We start from the raw sequence: 23,082 nt of genomic DNA, 5'->3' as shown, positions 1-23,082 counted from the left end.
TCAGCCAATCGGTATTAAGGTAGGAAAAATCTGATTGGCTGATCCAATCAGCCAATCGTATTGACCTTGCATTCTATTGGCTGTTCCGATCAGCCAATAGAATGTGAGGTCAATCTGATTGGCTGAGACTCAGGGTTCATGTTAGGGTGTTAGGTGTAGACTTAGAGAGTGTTTCCCCATAGGAAACAATGGGGCTGCGTTTGGAGCTGAACGCTGCTTTTTTGCAGGTGTTAGTTTTTTTTTCAGCCAGCTCAGCCCCATTGTTTCCTATGGGGATATCGTGCACGAGCACATTTTTCCAGCTTACCGCTACCGTAAGCAACGCTGGTATTGAGGGTTGAAGTGGAGCTAAATTATGCTCAACGCTCCCTTTTCTGAGGCTAATGCAGCCATTCAGACAACTCGTAATACCAGCGTTGTCTTAAGGGTGCGCTGGAAAAAAAGGCTCGTTAGCACCGCGGGTCTTTACCGACAAAACTCCAAATCTAGGCAATTGTATATATATACATATACATTTAGAAACAAAAATATATGCACATTTATATTTAAATATGTATAACATTCTATTTATATGTGATTATTTACAAGGATTACAGGATAGGGTTGCCATTAGCTTCAGCCCCTGTATTTACAAAACCAATCACTTCTTATATAGTTATACCTATTGCCCCATTTATCAAACTATCAATAGTCTGTTCGGGGTTCAAAGTGCCCACAGGAAATATAACTCAAAATTATCAAACAGGCATTGCTATAGAAAATAACCATTTATTTGGGTTACCACACTTATGAGCAAGCATAATAAGTGATCATTTTAAACAATTTTTTTTTATGAGAACATCATTGTGCATTGCAAGGTGTGTTAAAGTTATTATTTTTAAAACAAATCTAACTACGTCACAACCTGTGTCCCAAAAGGTTTTTACATTTGAGATTTTTGCAGTTCTAAGCACCAAAAGAATCAGCAACAGGCCAGACTCATATATGAGAGAGTATGAGTATGGAAAAAAACAAAATTCCATTTATATTTAGTGATATTTATATCCAGATACCGTTACATTCACTAATCCTTGGTGGAATCAGTTGATTTACATTGTTCTGCATTTTTGTGTCTTGATCAGAAATGTTGCCTAAATGCCAACTGGCCTAATTTATTTCATATCAGAGAACTTATTATCCACATTTCTCTTCTTACAGTATATGCTTTCTAATGTGCTTGCCAACTGTCATATATATATTCCATAATCACCCTTTAAAATGTCTGTATATTTTACCTTACATTTTTCTTTAAGCTTTGAACTAGATTTAATTTTGTGTTTATTTGTACAGATAGGGGCAAACTATTTTCTTCATTAAAAATAAGACCATTGTAAAGTCAAATAATAAAATAAATATAGCATTGTATTTTATGTCAATTTTAAAGACATATCTTTTATATTAAAACAATTAATGCTTGATGGTCCATCCCCCCCAAAATAAACATAACTTACTATTTAGTTAACTCACACATATAGCTATATAGATGATAGATATATTCATAATGTGTATAACATTTTAGAAAATGTTATATTCTTCTAGCACAAAACAAACACAAATGTGAAGAAAACTATTTTGGGTGCCGAAGTGGAAGGTGCATTTTAAGCAGCTGGGTCTGTGATGGGCAGAAAGACTGTGAAGATGGGATGGATGAGCTACATTGTGGTAAGTGAACTGAATTTGTTAATTACATTTGTATAGCTCTAATTGTTTTAATGTTATAATCTGTGTATATTATTTTTTAAGAAGTCTATATTTGTTTGATGAGGGAAAAAGCCAGAGAGCAGATCTCTGGTCTGAGTTCTATATATAACTTTGTAAGGGGAAAATATGGCTAAACACTGCAACAAGTTGTATTATGTAGATATATTTTAAACATGGACTGAGTAGATGTTTTAGCTCCTGAGTACCTTCCTCCTGCCTTGTGTCATTATACCACGGTTTTCTCAGGGTCAGTATTCTCATCAATAGAAGTATTTGCCAGTAGACTGTTAATAGAAACACTTCCTAACAATATATCAGGTAGTTTTAGATATGCTCAGCTCATTATATTCTTTGAGTACCACTTATAACTGCACAGATTCCTATTGTTAGACAAACTTATGTATTTGTTCCACTTTCTATGGACAATGATTAGATACTTGTAACTGATTACTGTCTAGTGTTCTATGTTGTAAATTTATAATTGCATTGCCTTGTGTAACTTTTAATAAACAGTGTTTATTATTATTATTATTATTATTATTATTATTATTCACAGAAATAGATATATCTGTACAATAAATATATCAGATAGCTAATACTATTTATGGCCTGCCTTTATATCATAAAGGAGTGACAGAAATTATTTTTGTTTTGTAAGATCCAACATATACAATTGCATGTCATAATGTATATTCATATTATCAATGTTGTTTGACATCAATATAATATATAAGACGCACACCAGAATTTTATACTCCTATGGTCCTATTCTCTGCTACTCAAAATTGTGTTATCGAATTCATGAGCACCCTTCCTACTCTTAAAAAAAAAAAAAGTGTTCATAATTTATACATTGCACTCATTGGGAAATCACATTCATAGACAAGCAGACAATATATAATACATTATTCAAATAATTGTATAGTTCATATAATGCACTATGTTTAAAGAATTTAAATAAAATGAATAATTTATAATGCAGTGATATTGTAGGAAATATTCTTAGTACACGGGCCAAGCTTAACTTATTTCATAGACCTTTATATACTAGTAAGTCTAGTGATATACAGGAATTCTGCTTGAAATTATAGAAAATAATGCCTTTATGCCAGAATTGAAGTGTTAACATCTGAACAAAGTTCTGATGTAAACACCTGCTGTAAAAATGAAATCACACAATCCTCGATGCTATCACGTGATTTCAAGGCTGGGATCGGATTATGAGGAACTAACTATGCAGCTAAGTATGCCCCCAGTTTGATTCTTGCTTGTGTCAAAGGGGGAGACTTCAGAAGGCCTTATAAGGTAGGATGTTCCATGCCATCCTAATGGCGTTAAAGCCTAGCGCTGTTTGGATGGCATAAAATGTCCTAATGGAGTGAAGTGGTTAAAGCAATATACATTTTTTTACAAGATAGAACAGCCAAATAATCATGTCAACCTATTAATATAAAAAATAGGCCAAGTGAATTATCCAATGGGCATACACTAATAGCCATTAGGGGCACTCTCAGTAAATATGTGTGGACAGAAAAAAAAATAAAAAAAAGTTTGATGAAATATTACAAAAAATGTCAATGGGATATCAGTGAAAGTTCATAATTCTTCAAATTTACTGGTCTGTCCCGGCAGCTCTCTGTCCAGAGGTGATCAAACTCCTGATACAAAGACGATCTGGGAAAAATAGAAAAACACACAGAGGCGCTGAATGGCCTAGTACAGTCTGATATAAGAATAGATGTACAGCAGATAAACTACTCACATAGCAAAAGCACCTGTAAGGTGCTAGTAGGGCAGGCTGGTACTTCTCAGTAGTCCAGCAAACTAGTAGAGAGGAGAATCAATCCACTTCTGAAGATGATGGGAAATATCCATATATGTAGATGACTCCTAGTAAGAATTAATACAAGACCAAAATAGCCCAGCACAGTTTGACTAGGTAATATGGAGACAAGATATAACACACCTACATCTTAAAAGCACCCATAACTGCAAAATTAACAGGCTGGAACTTCTCAGCCGCCCAGCTGACTGCTCTCTGGTGCAAAACTGGAATTACTCCAAACTGTGGGGGGAAGGAAGTATAAGGTCCAAAACAAGCAAGTGTAACAAGCGCTGATAGGCTTGCTGTTCAAGTTTCCACAATGAATGAACAATTGACATGTGCATTTAGGTCATTTTTGGTATTGTAGGTAACCAAGAGGTGAGAGAGGGTGTGTAATGATTACACAGGTGTGAACAATTAACAGCAAGCCTATCACCACTCTCCCTAAGGTTTTTATAGCAAGTGTATTTTAAATTATTTGATTTTATCCTGAGGAAATAGCCTTATGTCGGCTGAGAAACCCATTGCTTTTTTAATAAATACTAGTTTTATTTTTACACTTTTGGACCTTATCCTTCCTGTTTCCCCCCGCTAGTTGGAGTGATTCCAGTTTTGCACCAGAGAGCAGTCAGCTGGGTGGTTGAGAAGTTCCATCCTGTTCACTTTGCACCTATGGGTGCTTTTGAGATGTAAGTGTGTTATACCTTGTCTCCATATTACCTAGTCAAACTGTGCTGGACTATTTTGGTCTTATATTCATTCTTACTAGGAGTCATCTACATATGTGGATATTCCCCTGATTCCTGATTGGTATTTCTACTGTGTGTTTAACCCCTTTGTGGTTAAACACAGTAGTCTAGGGTTGATAGATTTAAAATTACATGCTCTAACAGATTAGAAAATTTAAATTTTTTACTATAATGGCCCTTTAAATTGTGCTTTTTCCTCTCCTTCCAGAGGGGAAAGAGATCTGCAGAGCATACTGCTGTTTAGCTATAATTGTATGTGTATAAGGTAATGTTACACCGTAAGATAGATTTGATTTACTTGCATCTCTGTCTAACCTTCTAAAATTCCCCAAACATTTCTTCTTCAGTGATAAAACTCCATAAAGATTAGATCACAATAACAAATAATTGCAAAAATGTCTAATGCAATCCTTTTAATACATTCAGGAAAGGATTGCAAGTGGCACAATAACTTTTGCACGCAAGTAAAATCTTTTTTTTCTGCTTTTTGGGCACCACTGAAATAGCGCTCGTATTAAAAGTTGAAAGTAAACACAATTGCGTTATTAAAATGTTGCACCAAACACAACATAAATACATTTAAATGGTAATTTTTTTGTAAAATACTAAATTACAAAAAATAAAAAAACACTAAATTTCTTGAAATAACAAACAAACAAACAAATAACAAATGAAATTATCCAAAATAAAAACAATTACACCTAATCTAATAGCCCTATAAAAAAGACCCCCCTAAAATAACCCTCCCCTAGCCTACAATGAACTACCAATAGCCCTTAAAATGGCATTCAGCTCTTTTTCATTGCCCTAAAAAGGGCATTTAACTCTTTTAAGATAGCCCAAACCCTAATCTAAAAAAGTTCGGACATCCAGGCGGCGAGAAGTCTTCATACATCCAGGCGGCGTCTTCTATTTTCATCCAGACAGCATCTTCTATCATCCCGGCGGCGCGGAGCGGGTCCATCCTTCAAGACATCCATCGCGGAGCGTCCTCTTCATATGGTTGCCACCATACACTGAAGCTTCAATGCAAGGGAGCCTTTTCAAAATGGCATCCCTTGCATTTTATTGGCTGATTTGATTTTTGAAATTCAAATCAGCCAATAGGATGAGAGCTACTAAAATCCTATTGGCTGTTTAAATCAGCCAATAGGATGAGAGCTACTGAAATTCGATTGGGCATTTAAATCAGCCAATAGAATTTCAGTAGCTTTCATCCTATCAAAATTGTTTATTTATTTTTTTATTTGCTGAAGTGTGGGATCCCCCCTTACCCTTCAAACTCCCTGATCCCTACCAGCTCTCTAACCTTCCCCTTCAAACAATTATCCACCATCTTAGGTGACTGCCAGTACCTATAAATCCCTTTTAATCCCATTATACAGGGAGTGCAGAATTATTAGGCAAATGAGTATTTTGACCACATCATCCTCTTTATGCATGTTGTCTTACTCCAAGCTGTATAGGCTCGAAAGCCTACTACCAATTAAGCATATTAGGTGATGTGCATCTCTGTAATGAGAAGGGGTGTGGTCTAATGACATCAACACCCTATATCAGGTGTGCATAATTATTAGGCAACTTCCTTTCCTTTGGCAAAATGGGTCAAAAGAAGGACTTGACAGGCTCAGAAAAGTCAAAAATAGTGAGATATCTTGCAGAGGGATGCAGCACTCTTAAAATTGCAAAGCTTCTGAAGCGTGATCATCGAACAATCAAGCGTTTCATTCAAAATAGTCAACAGGGTCGCAAGAAGCGTGTGGAAAAACCAAGGCGCAAAATAACTGCCCATGAACTGAGAAAAGTCAAGCGTGCAGCTGCCAAGATGCCACTTGCCACCAGTTTGGCCATATTTCAGAGCTGCAACATCACTGGAGTGCCCAAAAGCACAAGGTGTGCAATACTCAGAGACATGGCCAAGGTAAGAAAGGCTGAAAGACGACCACCACTGAACAAGACACACAAGCTGAAACGTCAAGACTGGGCCAAGAAATATCTCAAGACTGATTTTTCTAAGGTTTTATGGACTGATGAAATGAGAGTGAGTCTTGATGGGTCAGATGGATGGGCCCGTGGCTGGATTGGTAAAGGGCAGAGAGCGCCAGTCCGACTCAGATACCAGCAAGGTGGAGGTGGAGTACTGGTTTGGGCTGGTTTCATCAAAGATGAGCTTGTGGGGCCTTTTCGGGTTGAGGATGGAGTCAAGCTCAACTCCCAGTCCTACTGCCAGTTTCTGGAAGACACCTTCTTCAAGAAGTGGTACAGGAAGAAGTCTGCATCCTTCAAGAAAAACATGATTTTCATGCAGGACAATGCTCCATCACACGCGTCCAAGTACTCCACAGTGTGGCTGGCAAGAAAGGGTATAAAAGAAGAAAATCTAATGACATGGCCTCCTTGTTCACCTGATCTGAACCCCATTGAGAACCTGTGGTCCATCATCAAATGTGAGATTTACAAGGAGGGAAAACAGTACACCTCTCTGAACAGTGTCTGGGAGGCTGTGGTTGCTGCTGCACGCAATGTTGATGGTGAACAGATCAAAACACTGACAGAATCCATGGATGGCAGGCTTTTGAGTGTCCTTGCAAAGAAAGGTGGCTATATTGGTCACTGATTTGTTTTTGTTTTGTTTTTGAATGTCAGAAATTTATATTTGTGAATGTTGAGATGTTATATTGGTTTCACTGGTAAAAATAAATAATTGAAATGGGTATATATTTGTTTTTTGTTAAGTTGCCTAATAATTATGCACAGTAATAGTCACCTGCACACACAGATATCCCCCTAAAATAGCTATAACTAAAAACAAACTAAAAACTACTTCCAAAACTATTCAGCTTTGATATTAATTAGTTTTTTGGGTTCATTGAGAACATGGTTGTTGTTCAATAATAAAATTAATCCTCAAAAATACAACTTGCCTAATAATTCTGCACTCCCTGTATATATATATATATATATATATATATATTTATATTAATCTTTTATTTTCTGTAGTGTAGCGGTCCCCCCACTTCCCCACCTCCTGCAATCCCCAGTTTGGAATTCCCCCCCTTTTTTGTAGTGTAGCTGCCCCATCCCTCCCTGTCCTTTTATTTTTATTTTCTGTAGCATAGGCCCTTCACACTAACACCCACCCTCCCCTACTGGGACTCACACCCTCCTCCCAGATTACCTCCCACAACTCCAGCCAGCACCAGCATATGATCATTACACATAGTAACACAGACAATGTCACTGTGTGTAACGATCTGGCATCTGCCCTGATATGGATAGCACTCTGGTTCCATTTGCGGGCAGATGCCAGGAGCTCAGGAACTTAACAGCCAAGATTGCTGGAGCTTCCTGAAGTTCAGATGTATATATGCATTGTGCAGTGCGATAGCCAAAGTACCGCACAATCACAATGTTCATATATGTCTATTTGGGTGAAGGGGTTTACATAGAGATATATACATATTCATGTCTAAATATGTATCTGTATGTATCTATATACTGTATATATATATATATATATATATATATATATTCATATGTAAATATGTGTATACATAATAATTTATGTATTGTATTTATCTATATATGTATGTATAGACATTTATACACATTTAAACACTTACATACATATGTATACATATATAGACATATATATAAGAGCATTAGAGTAACTCAAAACATGTTAATGCAATATTCATATTAAATAAAGTTTTTAACTATGTATTTTATGTAAATATTTCACATTGCAATGTTCTTCACATAAGGGAATTTGTTCTAAGTATTTATACATACATATTCCTATATACTGTATATATATATTTAAGAAAAAATATTTTGCTGTGTGAAGAACATTGCAATGTGAAATATTAATATTTCATGTCGGTTAGAGAACTTGAGAAATTGCGATCAGGTTTCCGTATGGATGTTAGGTATTTTTTCCACTTTTTGCACTCCATTAAAGTCTATTGGGAACATGTTAACGCGGCTGTAATATTCAAAGCTCGTTCTTAGTGCATGTGGGGTTGTGCATGCAAAAACTTTTTACTTTCATCTTGTAATACGAAGGGACCCAATGAGCACAAAAAGCCTGTGTCTAGCGGAGTTAACGTGCGAGCATGAGCCATAAATAATGACTCGTAATCTAGCTATATTAGGGTACAGAGATGCATAAGCAATTTCTTGTATAATGTTAAAATACTTGCTCGCCCATGAATGTTTGGGAACCTTGACTGTCCGTTGTAAAATAAATGTAAGTCCATATCTTTTTGTCAGCAAATGCAAACAAATTAACATTCTAGTCTGCTCATTATGTCTATTAAATGCATTCTTAAATAATTCACAGGATAGTCTTATTCCACAGTTTCTGAGAAGGTTTGGCACTACTTCTCACATAGCCAAACAGATTTCAGTCATTTTCCAATATAATATAAAGTCAAGTTCTATAAAAAACATAATTTATGCTTACCTGATAAATTCCTTTCTTCTGTTGTGTGATCAGTCCACGGGTCATCATTACTTCTGGGATATAACTCCTCCCCAACAGGAAATGCAAGAGGATTCACCCAGCAGAGCTGCATATAGCTCCTCCCCTCTACGTCACTCCCAGTCATTCGACCAAGAATCAACGAGAAAGGAGAAACCAAGGGTGAAGTGGTGACTGGAGTATAATTTAAAAAATATTTACCTGCCTTAAAAAACAGGGCGGGCCGTGGACTGATCACACAACAGAAGAAAGGAATTTATCAGGTAAGCATAAATTATGTTTTCTTCTGTTATGTGTGATCAGTCCACGGGTCATCATTACTTCTGGGATACCAATACCAAAGCAAAAGTACACGGATGACGGGAGGGATAGGCAGGCTCATTATACAGAAGGAACCACTGCCTGAAGAACCTTTCTCCCAAAAATAGCCTCCGAAGAAGCAAAAGTGTCAAATTTGTAAAATTTGGAAAAAGTATGAAGCGAAGACCAAGTTGCAGCCTTGCAAATCTGTTCAACAGAGGCCTCATTCTTAAAGGCCCAAGTGGAAGCCACAGCTCTAGTAGAGTGAGCTGTAATTCTTTCAGGAGGCTGCTGTCCAGCAGTCTCATAGGCTAAACGAATTATGCTACGAAGCCAGAAGGAGAGAGAGGTAGCCGAAGCCTTATGACCTCTCCTCTGACCAGAGTACACGACAAACAGGGAAGACGTTTGTCGAAAATCCTTAGTTGCCTGCAAGTAGAACTTGAGGGCACGAACTACATCCAGATTGTGTAGAAGACGTTCCTTCTTTGAAGAAGGATTCGGGCACAGGGAAGGAACCACGATCTCTTGATTGATGTTCCTGTTAGTGACTACCTTAGGTAAGAACCCAGGTTTAGTACGCAGAACTACCTTATCTGAATGAAAAATCAAATAAGGAGAATCACAATGTAAAGCTGATAACTCAGAGACTCTCCGAGCCGAAGAAATAGCCATTAAAAATAACACTTTCCAAGATAACAACTTTATATCAATGGAATGAAGGGGTTCAAACGGAACTCCTTGTAGAACGTTAAGAACAAGGTTTAGACTCCATGGCGGAGCAACAGTTTTAAACACAGGCTTGATTCTAGCTAAAGCCTGACAAAAGGCCTGGACGTCTGGATTTTCTGACAGACGCCTGTGCAACAAGATGGACAGAGCTGAGATCTGTCCCTTTAATGAACTAGCCGATAAACCCTTTTCTAAACCTTCTTGTAGAAAGGACAATATCCTAGGAATCCTAACCTTACTCCAGGAGTAACCTTTGGATTCGCACCAGTATAGGTATTTACGCCATATCTTATGGTAAATCCTTCTGGTAACAGGCTTCCTAGCCTGTATCAGGGTATCAATAACCGACTCAGAAAAACCACGTTTTGATAAAATCAAGCGTTCAATTTCCAAGCAGTCAGCTTCAGAGAAGTTAGATTTTGATGTTTGAATGGACCCTGTATCAGAAGGTCCTGTCTTAGAGGTAGAGACCAAGGCGGACAGGATGACATGTCCACTAGATCTGCATACCAAGTCCTGCATGGCCATGCAGGCGCTATTAGAATCACTGATGCTCTCTCCTGTTTGATTTTGGCAATCAATCGAGGAAGCAGCGGGAAGGGTGGAAACACATAAGCCATCCCGAAGTTCCAAGGTGCTGTCAAAGCATCTATCAGAACCGCTCCCGGATCCCTGGATCTGGACCCGTAGCGAGGAAGTTTGGCGTTCTGGCGAGACGCCATGAGATCTATCTCTGGTTTGCCCCAACGTCGAAGTATTTGGGCAAAGACCTCCGGATGAAGTTCCCACTCCCCCGGATGAAAAGTCTGGCGACTCAAGAAATCCGCCTCCCAGTTCTCCACTCCCGGGATGTGGATTGCTGACAGGTGGCAAGAGTGAGACTCTGCCCAGCGAATTATCTTTGATACTTCCATCATTGCTAGGGAGCTTCTTGTCCCTCCTTGATGGTTGATGTAAGCTACAGTCGTGATGTTGTCCGACTGAAACCTGATGAACCCCCGAGTTTTTAACTGGGGCCAAGCCAGAAGGGCATTGAGAACTGCTCTCAATTCCAGAATGTTTATTGGTAGGAGACTTTCCTCCTGATTCCATTGTCCCTGAGCCTTCAGAGAATTCCAGACAGCGCCCCAACCTAGTAGGCTGGCGTCTGTTGTTACAATTGTCCAGTCCGGCCTGCTGAATGGCATCCCCCTGGACAGATGTGGCCGAGAAAGCCACCATAGAAGAGAGTTTCTGGTCTCTTGATCCAGATTCAGAGTAGGGGACAAGTCTGAGTAATCCCCATTCCACTGACTCAGCATGCACAATTGCAGCGGTCTGAGATGTAGACGTGCAAAGGGTACTATGTCCATTGCTGCTACCATTAAGCCGATCACCTCCATGCATTGAGCTACTGACGGGAGTTGAATGGAATGAAGGACACGGCATGCATTTAGAAGCTTTGTTAATCTGTCTTCTGTCAGATAAATCTTCATTTCTACAGAATCTATAAGAGTCCCCAAGAATGGAACGCTTGTGAGAGGAAAGAGAGAACTCTTCTTTTCGTTCACTTTCCATCCATGCGACCTTAGAAATGCCAGAACTAACTCTGTATGAGACTTGGCAGTTTGAAAGCTTGAAGCTTGTATCAGAATGTCGTCTAGGTACGGAGCTACCGAAATTCCTTGCGGTCTTAGTACCGCCAGAAGGGCACCCAGAACCTTTGTGAAGATTCTTGGAGCCGTAGCCAATCCGAATGGAAGAGCTACAAACTGGTAATGCCTGTCTAAGAAGGCAAACCTTAGATACCGGTAATGATCTTTGTGAATCGGTATGTGAAGGTAAGCATCCTTTAAATCCACTGTGGTCATGTACTGACCCTTTTGGATCATGGGTAAGATTGTCCGAATAGTTTCCATTTTGAACGATGGAACTCTTAGGAATTTGTTTAGGATCTTTAAATCCAAGATTGGCCTGAAAATTCCCTCTTTTTTGGGAACCACAAACAGGTTTGAGTAAAACCCTTGTCCTTGTTCCGACCGCAGAACCGGATGGATCACTCCCATTAATGACAGATCTTGTACACAGCGTAGAAACGCTTCTTTCTTTATCTGGTTTGTTGACAACCTTGACAGATGAAATCTCCCTCTTGGGGGAGAGAATTTGAAGTCTAGAAGGTATCCCTGAGATATGATCTCTAGCGCCCAGGGATCCTGAACATCTCTTGCCCAAGCCTGGGCGAAGAGAGCGAGTCTGCCCCCCACAAGATCCGGTCCCGGATCGGGGGCCCTCGATTCATGCTGTCTTAGGGGCAGCAGCAGGTTTCCTGGCCTGCTTGCCCTTGTTCCAGGACTGGTTAGGTTTCCAGCCTTGTCTGTAACGAGCAACAGCTCCTTCCTGTTTTGGTGCAGTGGAAGTTGGTGCTGCTCCTGCTTTGAAATTCCGAAAGGGACGAAAATTAGACTGTCTAGCCTTAGCTTTGGCTTTGTCTTGAGGCAGGGCGTGGCCCTTACCTCCTGTAATGTCAGCGATAATTTCTTTCAAACCGGGCCCAAATAAAGTTTGCCCCTTGAAAGGTATATTAAGTAATTTGGACTTAGAAGTTACATCAGCTGACCAGGATTTTAGCCACAGCGCCCTACGTGCCTGAATGGCGAATCCTGAGTTCTTAGCCGTAAGTTTGGTTAAATGTACTACGGCCTCCGAAATGAATGAATTAGCTAGTTTAAGGACTCTAAGCCTGTCCGTAATGTCGTCCAGCGTAGCTGAACTAAGGTTCTCTTCCAGAGACTCAATCCAAAATGCTGCCGCAGCCGTAATCGGCGCGATGCATGCAAGGGGTTGCAATATAAAACCTTGTTGAACAAACATTTTCTTAAGGTAACCCTCTAATTTTTTATCCATTGGATCTGAAAAAGCACAGCTATCCTCCACCGGGATAGTGGTACGCTTAGCTAAAGTAGAAACTGCTCCCTCCACCTTAGGGACCGTTTGCCATAAGTCCCGTGTGGTGGCGTCTATTGGAAACATCTTTCTAAATATTGGAGGGGGTGAGAACGGCACACCGGGTCTATCCCACTCCTTAGTAACAATTTCAGTTAGTCTCTTAGGTATAGGAAAAACGTCAGTACTCGCCGGTACCGCAAAGTATTTATCCAACCTACACAATTTCTCTGGTATTGCAACAGTGTTACAATCATTAAGAGCCGCTAAAACCTCCCCTAGTAATACACGGAGGTTCTCCAATTTAAATTTAAAATTTGAAATATCTGAATCCAATCTGTTTGGATCAGAACCGTCACCGACAGAATGAAGCTCTCCGTCCTCATGCTCTGCAAGCTGTGACGCAGTATCAGACATGGCTCTAGTATTATCAGCGCACTCTGTTCTCACCCCAGAGTGATCACGCTTGCCTCTTAGTTCTGGTAATTTAGCCAAAACTTCAGTCATAACAGTAGCCATATCTTGTAATGTTATCTGTAATGGCCGCCCAGATGTACTAGGCGCCACAATATCACGCACCTCCCGGGCGGGAGATGCAGGTACTGACACGTGAGGCGAGTTAGTCGGCATAACTCTCCCCTCGCTGTTTGGTGAAATTTGTTCAATTTGTACAGATTGGCTTTTATTTAAAGTAGCATCAATACAGTTAGTACATAAATTTCTATTGGGCTCCACCTTGGCATTGGAACAAATGACACAGGTATCTTCCTCTGAATCAGACATGTTTAACACACTAGCAAATAAACTTGCAACTTGGTTACAATCTTATTTAACAAAAACGTACTGTGCCTCAAAGAAGCACTAAACGATTAAATGACAGTTGAAATAATGAACTGAAAAACAGTTATAGCATCAATCCTTGAAAATAACACAACTTTTAGCAAAGGTTTGTTCCCATTAGTAAAGTAACAATAATTAAATTTGAAACATAAAAATTACAGAGCAACGTTTTTAATCACAGTCAATATATAAGTCTCACAGCTCTGCTGAGAGAATCTACCTCCCTTCAAAGAAGTTTGAAGCCCCCTGAGTTCTGTTAGAGATGAACCGGATCATGCAGGAAATACAAGAGTAACTGACTGGAAATTTTTGATGCGTAGCAAAGAGCGCCAAAAACGGCCCCTCCCCCTCACACAACAGCAGTGAGAGAGAAACGAAACTGTCACAATTAAAACAAGCAACTGCCAAGTGGAAAAATAATGCCCAAACATTTATTCACTCAGTACCTCAGAAAATGCAAACGATTCTACATTCCAGCAAAAACGTTTAACATAATAAATACCTATTAAAAGGTTTAATGTACTTTTAACAGAGTAATTCCAGTGAAATACCATCCCCAGAAAACTGAAGTGTAGAGTATACATACATGTCATTATAACGGTATGGCAGGATTTTCTCATCAATTCCATTCAGAAAATAAAAACTGCTACATACCTCAATGCAGATTCATCTGCCCGCTGTCCCCTGATCTGAAGCTTTTACCTCCCTCAGATGGCCGAGAAACAGCAATATGATCTTAACTACTCCGGTTAAAATCATAGTAAAAACTCTGGTAGATTCTTCTTCAAACTCTGCCAGAGAGGCAATAACACGCTCCGGTGCTATTGTAAAATAACAAACTTTTGATTGAAGTTATAAAAACTAAGTATAATCACCATAGTCCTCTCACACATCCTATCTAGTCGTTGGGTGCAAGAGAATGACTGGGAGTGACGTAGAGGGGAGGAGCTATATGCAGCTCTGCTGGGTGAATCCTCTTGCATTTCCTGTTGGGGAGGAGTTATATCCCAGAAGTAATGATGACCCGTGGACTGATCACACATAACAGAAGAAAATAAATTATCCTGGTCTACAGTAAAACAATATAACTTTTTTTAACTGTTGTAATGAGCATTTCTTAAAACGTTGCATATAATAATGTTAGAAAATGCAAAATAAATACACTTTATAGTCTTCCAGTATCGATTCTATTTGAAACCTTTTTATCTGAGCTTATATAATGCGGAACCAAACTATGAAGCTGTACAATCTGTCACCAGACAATGGGCTTGATTACAAGAAATATGTAATCAATTGTGCAGGTTGCTTTATATTTTGCATAACTTTGAGCAAATAATAACTCACTCTGGTATTAGAATTGGATGGTTAAATATTTTAACCAAAAACATCTTACTGCACCCAAAACTTTTTTGTTGCATTCTATGGGGCATATTTATCAAGCTCTGTATGGAGCTTGATGCCCCGTGTTTCCGCTGCTCCATAACCTGTCCGCCTGCTCTGAGGCAGCGGACAGAAATTGACAGAAATCAACCCGATCGAATACAATCGGGTTGATTGACACCCCTGCTTGCGGCCGATTGGCCGTGAATCTGCAGGGGGAAGTATTGAGCCAGCAGTTCACAAGAACTGCTGGTGCAATGATAAATGCTGAGAGTGTATGCTCTTGTGTGCAATGCTGAATTCCCCCAGAGGAATTCAGCTTGCCAGAGGCGAGCTGCGGTGGACAGGGGCACGTGTTATTTCTCTTTGAAGTTGTATGGACCAAGGTTATCCTTTTTGTTACTAAATATTTATTTTGGACTCAAGGCTTCTGGTATATACTTTCTTTCACCAGTGATTCTTAGAATACAGTTTATGTAGGGGATCCAGACAGAATGTCAATGTACAGAAAGGCGTGCATTGTCCCTGTCTTCTTTATGTCTGTATGCCTCAATAGTAATAAATTCTTTCTTCTTGTATAGAATCTATGGGTTTTCCCAAGTATAATAGGATCTACTCTAGCAGAGTCTTTCATTTGTAAAAAAAATATTGGAGAGATTTTAAATTGTTGTCTGTTGTACAATACGAGTATGTATAAACTGTAAAGTTTATTGACAAATTTTGTCAAGTTTTAGTCAAAACAATCTTTATACTATTTCCACTTAATTAAGACTTTTAACTGTGTTAGAACATATCAATATATAATAAACCATGTTATCCTTAGTAGGTTGTTAAAAAGGTTATATGCATAATTTATATGTTTTGTCTAGAAATAAGAATAATCTTGAATGCAATTTTTTGTTCAACCAAATAATTAGTTTCTTCTTAAACAAAAGAATAAACAGGCAAATAAGAACTGGTTCTGCACTTGTATTGAGTAAAGCTTTGTGTTTCTGTTGTTCATCAACTTTAGTTATATTTTTTCATTTGCAAAAATAATATTATCTGTATGTAAAGAGGCACTTAGCTTGTGTGTTTCACTATATTCTCCTATCCTAGATTTTGAATGATCAATGAAAACTTGTTTTTCAATTGTTTATAGTTAAAAACCTCTAAAAGTACATGGCACACCTAATGGCACACATATATTTGACAACACATTATGTACTGACAGGCCTTTATACTTCTTTATATTTTATACTATTTCAGAGTACTATAAGCAATTGTTCCTTTTTGCACTATGCCTTTTAGATGTCTTGGTAACTCGTTAAGTCTAGAAAATACAGAAATATGTATCCTACATTATTTGGAGAATGTTCTGATCCTGACACAATTCACTCAATAGGCAAGAATAAAAATGTTTACAGTAAGACAGATGTGAATTCAATTTTCATAGAAGAATCTATGTACTGTAGGTAACATTTTAAACCTTAAAGCAACACTTTTTATTCAAGAGTATGGTTGTGGGTATAATATGTTAGAAATAAGAGCTATACATTCTGTAATGTTTGGTGTATTGGGTTCATTGGTGTTTTTATCCAGTTTTTTTATTATATGTTTGATTATGTATGATATTTATTCCCCCAAGGTTTTAGGAAAAAAATTGATATTCTAGATAGTTGCAGTAGTTTGATTTGATCAAACTGAAACCATTTGAAATTTGATCAAACTGAAGCTATGATGTGATGCTGCGTCATGTCTGCTATTTAGTTTGGTAATGTTTTTTCAAAGGATTTCATCTTCAACTAACAACAAAAAAAAAAGAGTTTAAAGCCCCTCTAGGTTGAATAGTGCTAGACAAAAATGTAGATCTTTCTCAGGGCCTGTGCTAGGATTGTTCGCTACACAGGTGAAGAGTAGACACATTTTGTCCTCGCCCCCAAGAAATTATGTACCCTACTATGTTTCTTAATAAAATGTTCTAATGATGTATTAAGCAGCTATAGATAACAATTTCATCTATAATGAAAAATAAAATAGATTTCTGTTATCATATCAAATTTTTGATTGCTGATCTTATTTATTATAACTATAATAGCTATAATGGTTAATTTCTGCATGACATAATAAAAGTGGTGGTTCCGCACCACATGCACCTGCAGGCAGGATGATTTTCTTTTTTTCTACCATTATACCTAGACTGATACTAGTATGTCTAACAGGAAAATTTACTAAACTGCAGCCGGTAAAGTCCTCAAACAAAGAATCTGCCCACCTGGAAATAACCACCTGGCAAACTTTGAGATTACAGAATAGCTCTGTTTTTTAGTCCGGCCCCCTGCTCTTAGGCCACCAATTGTGTGAGAGCAGGGCCTGACAAGCACCATGAATAAGTGAGTTTGAGGTGATTTATCTCTGCCCCCTATGATAAGAAGGAGAGAATTCTTCCTAAATTTGTGGTTACAGACTCACTCTTGCAAGCCTGAACTTCTAGTTTTCAGAAGCTGCAAATGCATCTTGATACATTTTTCGAGCCCTAAAATAGACAACATTATTGTTCTGCTAGAAATTAAATAATCATCTATAAATAAAATAATGCATGTCCGGTCCAAGATCTTTCTTAAAGGGACACTGAACCCAATTTTTTTCTTTTGTGATTCAGATAGAGCATGCCATTTTAAGCAACGTTCTAATTTACTCCTATTATCAAATTTTCTTCATTCTCTTGGTATCTTTATTTGAAATGCAATAATGTAAGTTTAGATGCCGGCCTGTTTTTGGTGAACAACCTGGGTTGTTCTTGCTGATTGGTGGATACATTCATCCACCAATAAAAAAATGCTGTCCAGAGTTCTGAATCAATAAAAAAGCTTAGATGCCTTCTTTTTCAAATAAAAATAGCAAGAAAACGAAGAAAAATTGATAATAGGAGTAAATTAAAAAGTTGCTTAAAATTGTATGTTCTATCTGAATCATGAAAGAAAAAATTTGGGTTCAGTGTCCCTTTAAAATGGTAGTGACAAATTTCTTACGAAATAAGCTAAGTCATGTCCTTTAAAATTGACCTGGTGAAAAAAATGATTACTCTAGTTACATACATTGTACAGTATGTTGTTAAGTGTCAAAAGATCAATATTTATCGAAAAAGAATGTGAGATATTAGAAGAAGTGGATGGGACTTGAAGCATTAAATAAGTTGCTTCTTTTATCACTATTGCTATACATGTTGTGAGCATGATATGCAGTGCTTACTGATTTATTTATAATCTGAACTACTTTTGGGACGGTCATGTCACACATAATGATTTGACTATTGTTAATAAGGAAAAAATGAAAATAAAAGATGAACTTACTATAATCTATTTTTCCCTATCTAACACAATTCACCCAACACTCCATCAATTTTTAAAGCCTTGATGTGGCTACTTAAAAGTTCATGTTCAGCTACCCTTGTTCTTTTGTCACTCATTTAATGTTCATATGGTAACATGTTTTAGCAAAACAGAAGTAACTCTAATATTAAAAGTCTTTTAGGATTTTAAATTTGGTGAGTAATGTTTGGTCAGATGTAATAGCTGTGAGTTATAATTTATGAGATTGGAAAGCTCTCATTATACCACAGAGATATATGGCTCATTATTTGATTTAAATATGTACTGTACTCTGAGCACATAACACAAATAACATTTACTTAATATCCTAGATACTTCCTGCTCATGGAACCAATTTGCCTGCTCTAAGAATAAGTGTATATCTAAGCAATGGGCGTGTGATGGAGCAGATGATTGTGGTGATGGTTCTGATGAAAGTGACACAATATGTGGTAAGTGTAATTGTGTGAAATAGTTTCCCTTATTTACAGATTTCACTGATTAGCTAACTCTATATAGAGTGATGGGTAGGGTGTTCCTTTCATCATGTGCTGAATGAACTTATGTATTTAGATTGGAAATACTTATTACAGGCAATTCAAAATGTTTAAGGTTTATTATAGTTTTAACTTGCCTTGGGTTATAAACAAAAACATAACACATTTTATTAATACTTTTTAGACAATTGAAAAACTAGGACAAGTTATCAAAAATATCTAAAAAAAAATTATTAAAAAAACAACAACAAAAAAAACGTTAATATTAAAAATCTGAAACACTTTTTTTTAAGATTCCAATTTTTTATTTGTATCACAGCTCTCAAGTCCCAGGCTAGTTTTTTTTTTTTATTATTATCGGCACAGTGTTTGCAACAAAAGAGGAAAAGACAGACATGTTTTACAGTCAGTGTACTTTGATTATTTGATCCCAAAAATGTACTTCTTTTTTTTTCCAAAACATTTCAGATAAGTGAAAGGTGGTCCTATTATACTGTATAATGAGAAATAATTATCTCTTAGAAAATATCTGCAGAAATTCTTAAGTATGAAATTGAACCTGTGAAAATGCAGCCTGTGAAGAAAGCAGCTGTAATTTTTCTCTTATTCACAATAATTTATCAGCCTCCTTTAGAACTATCCTAAACTTATTCAGAGCTTCAGGACTCCTGTAACTTAAGTATGAGTGTTCAATGCTTATGAATAAAAGAGTCTTGATTTGCGTACCATTAATTAAAAGTTTAGGTCAATTTTTAGTTATGATTTATATTTTATCCCTTTAACTGATGAGCCATTTACACCCCTATGCTGAGCGGCTTTGGAGTTTCTAGATGTTGCACATATTTTACCCCTACTATAGGCCATTTTAGTGAGAATCCAACATCTATTTTATATATTTTCTTTTTTTTTCAGTAGATCCAGCAAAATTGTGCTATACTATTATTGTATATATATATATATAAATATATTTCATGACACTAAGAACTGTACAATAGTGTAAAAAAGTCCATATTTTCATTAGAATTTAAATAAATAAGGTTCTGCACAATAGTGTGTATGTGTGACTTGTTGTACACTCTTAAAAAAATGGTGTGAACCTCATAAAGAAGGTGTTAATGTCTTATAAATAAGGAACTTTGGGTATAGTTATGAAACTTTGATGTGCACGTAGGGGCTCCCATGAGCACATTTGTTCATTTCAGGTGATCACTATTACTACAGTGATCACTTGGCTATTAAAACTTTTTTTTAAAATAGGGCTTTTAATCTATAGAAACCCTCTTATGAAAAAAAGTGTGTATTTTTGTCTTTAATTTTTCTTAAAACTTGTATGCACTATATACCTCTAAGTTAACATTTGAAAGAGCAGATGATTGTCTATCACATAATGGGCCTTTGGGGCTTCTAGGGTTTAAAGGACCAGTAAACACAGCAGATTTGCATAATCAACAAATGCAAGATAACAAGACAATACAATAGCATTTACTCTGAATTTCAAATGAGTAGTAGATTCTTTTCTAACACATTTTAAAGTTATGTATATTTCCACTCCCCCTGTACCATGTGATAGCAATCAGCCAATCACAAATGCATATACATATAGTCTGAGTTCTTGTACATGCTCAGTAGGAGTTGGTGACTCAAAAAAAGTGTAAATATAAAAGACTGTGCACATTTTTTTTTTAATGGAAGTAAATTGGAAAGTTGTTTAAAATTACATGCTCTATCTGAATCATGAAAATTTAATAATGCCTGAGTGTCCCTTTAAGGGAGCTGAGATTGAGGGTTTTGAATACTTACCTCCCCTCCTCCAGCTCCCTTAAACTCTTTTTAACACCTACAGGTTAATGAAATGCCACTACTCCCTAATGACAATATATGGTTTTCATCTGCAGAGTGTTTGATGACCACATGTCGTCATCCGCAGTTAAAGGATTTAAGATTGTGACTGGTATGCTGATATTTAGTGGATCAATTAAAAATAAAAAAATATGTCCTTTTTAAACTTTAGTTTTAAAATGTTTCATATTTATCTATATTTTGTGATATATCTAAAAAGTATTTCTACAGTTTAGGACAAAGCTCACAGGTTTCAGCATTTTTGCATTCATAGGTTTCTAAACTGAAAATATTCATAATATGTTCATATAATGTTGGATTCTACACACTATGCTATTGTTTTTCTCCTGTACCTGCAGCTATCTTTAAAATTGTTCTCTTTTTTAATACATTAGAGAAGATAGTTGGTAAAGCTCTGAATCTTTTTATTTTCTTTCAAAATCTTTATTCTTTTTAAACATAAATACAAATAATGTCTACATAAGTACACTCATATGGACATAGATCAATTTACAGGGAAGGGATACAGTTATTTTCTCATTTTGTTTTCTTACCCCCTTTCCTTTACAATATTGATTTAGTAGATACAATAAATCATTCCGCTTTAGAACAAAATGGAGACTCATTCACCAAATCTCTGTATGCTTCACAATTTAACATCTTATATAAATTATAAAATCAATATGTCCCTAATGTCCATCTATTAGTATTCCTCCTTACCTAAGTTCCTAACCTGGGAAAAAAATAATAATACTTTAAAACACATCTCTCCTCCCACCCCCCTCCTACTCTCCTCCAACCCCCCTGCTCTCCCCAAGATCAATTGAGATTTTGGCTGAATTAGTCCTCATCCATAATATCTGCTTTATTCTATTCTTATACATTCTATACATTTTCCCCACAGTTTGACATAATCATTTAGTCTCTTGGCTTTATAGATCTTTTAATCATAAGCTTCCAATATTGCTTGTTTAGATAACAGAATTTTTACTTGATTGATTGAGGGGATTTTCTTTTTAATCCAATTTTTAAAGATCAACTCCCTTACCCTTAAAATAGTGGTCTGAATAAACTTTGTATGTGGCTTCCATAATGAATTGATGGTAATAAAGGTTACATTTTCTATCCCAATAAAGATTTTTCTATCTATTATTTTTGTGAGAAGGTAACCTAATTTTATCCAAAATGGATTCAGACTAGGACACTCATATAGTAGATGTAGAATACTGGGGTTATACCATTAGCACTTGATACATATATTATTGATCTCCTTATTCCACTTCTGTGCTCTCCCCGGCGGCAGTTTGTATGAGTGTAATTTGTGACTCCCTCAATTTAGCCGCTTTTATTAAATATTGTGTGGTGTTTATGCTTTGTCTTACATTCTTGGCATTATTGGGAGTGGAGGTAATTTTATCCCATTTACTAGTCAGGTCTTCCACCAGATCCTTCTCTAAGGCAGTTTGTAGTATTTTATAAATAAGTGATATTGATCTTCCCCTAATTTTTGGATGGTCCATCAATGGTTGTTTACAAAAGAAGTTTTGAGAGTTCTTAATCACTTGAGTTATATAATGTTTTACTTGTAAAAAATAGAATTTATTCTTCTTGGGGATGTTATATTTCCTTTGAAATTCCTCGAAGCAGAATATTTGATTATTTGTAAAGTCCACCAAATGCCCTATATTGGATATTTGTTTGTTTTTCCAAAATTGGAAAGAGTTGTTATGAAAACCCGGTAAAAATGTTTATTACCAAGTAATGGGAGCCATTTATAAGCTTTAAATGTCATACCTAATAATTTCATTGAGCTTCTCCCCACCTTCAAAACATCTCTAATTAGTGGATGTGAATATATATTGTGTCCTAATTCTTTATTGGGAGCATGAAGAATGAACTCTAAAGCGAAAGGATCACATATTTTTTTATCCATATTATAACTAGTGTATTTACAGGAGTTAAATAGCCAATCTAAAGGCAATCATAATAAAATTGCATAACTATATAGTTGTAAGTTTGGTAACGCTAGATCTCCTCTATTATAGGGAAGAAATAGCTTCTCCAACTTGATCCTGGACTTCCTATCCTGCCAAAGAAGATATATCAAGGCTTTCAAGAATCTATTCATATCCTGTTTCTTAATTAATATAGGAAACATCCGTAAAGTGTATAATATTCTAGGTAGTGTAAACATCTTGAATGCTGTGACTCTACCTGACAATGATAAAGGGAGTTTAGCCCAGTTTTTAATTTTATCTATACTATCTTGAAGAATGGTAATGATGTTCTCTTTATATCATTTATTAGGACTGGCAGATAAATATATGCCAAGATATTTTAATGATTCCGTTTCTGTGAATGGATATTTCTGATCTAGGTTGACTTTTTTTAAACAAAGGATTTTGGACTTTGAATCGTTAATCTT

General features: G+C 36.7%; 1 protein-coding gene across 1 annotated transcript in view; it reads left to right on the top strand.

Annotated features, from left to right (window-relative positions):
• Window positions 1–23,082, top strand: part of LRP1B (LDL receptor related protein 1B) — a 2,715,774-nt gene that overhangs the window by 2,204,919 nt on the left and 487,773 nt on the right. Inside the window, exons 51-52 of the mRNA XM_053698264.1 lie at window positions 1,579–1,701; window positions 18,654–18,773. Coding sequence (XP_053554239.1) covers window positions 1,579–1,701; window positions 18,654–18,773 — 243 coding nt within the window. The remainder of the gene's footprint in view (window positions 1–1,578; window positions 1,702–18,653; window positions 18,774–23,082) is intronic.

The sequence above is a fragment of the Bombina bombina genome, chromosome 1 (genome assembly GCF_027579735.1).
Source record: "Bombina bombina isolate aBomBom1 chromosome 1, aBomBom1.pri, whole genome shotgun sequence".
Lineage (NCBI taxonomy): Eukaryota > Metazoa > Chordata > Amphibia > Anura > Bombinatoridae > Bombina > Bombina bombina.
This window is presented reverse-complemented; position numbering and strand designations above follow the sequence as displayed.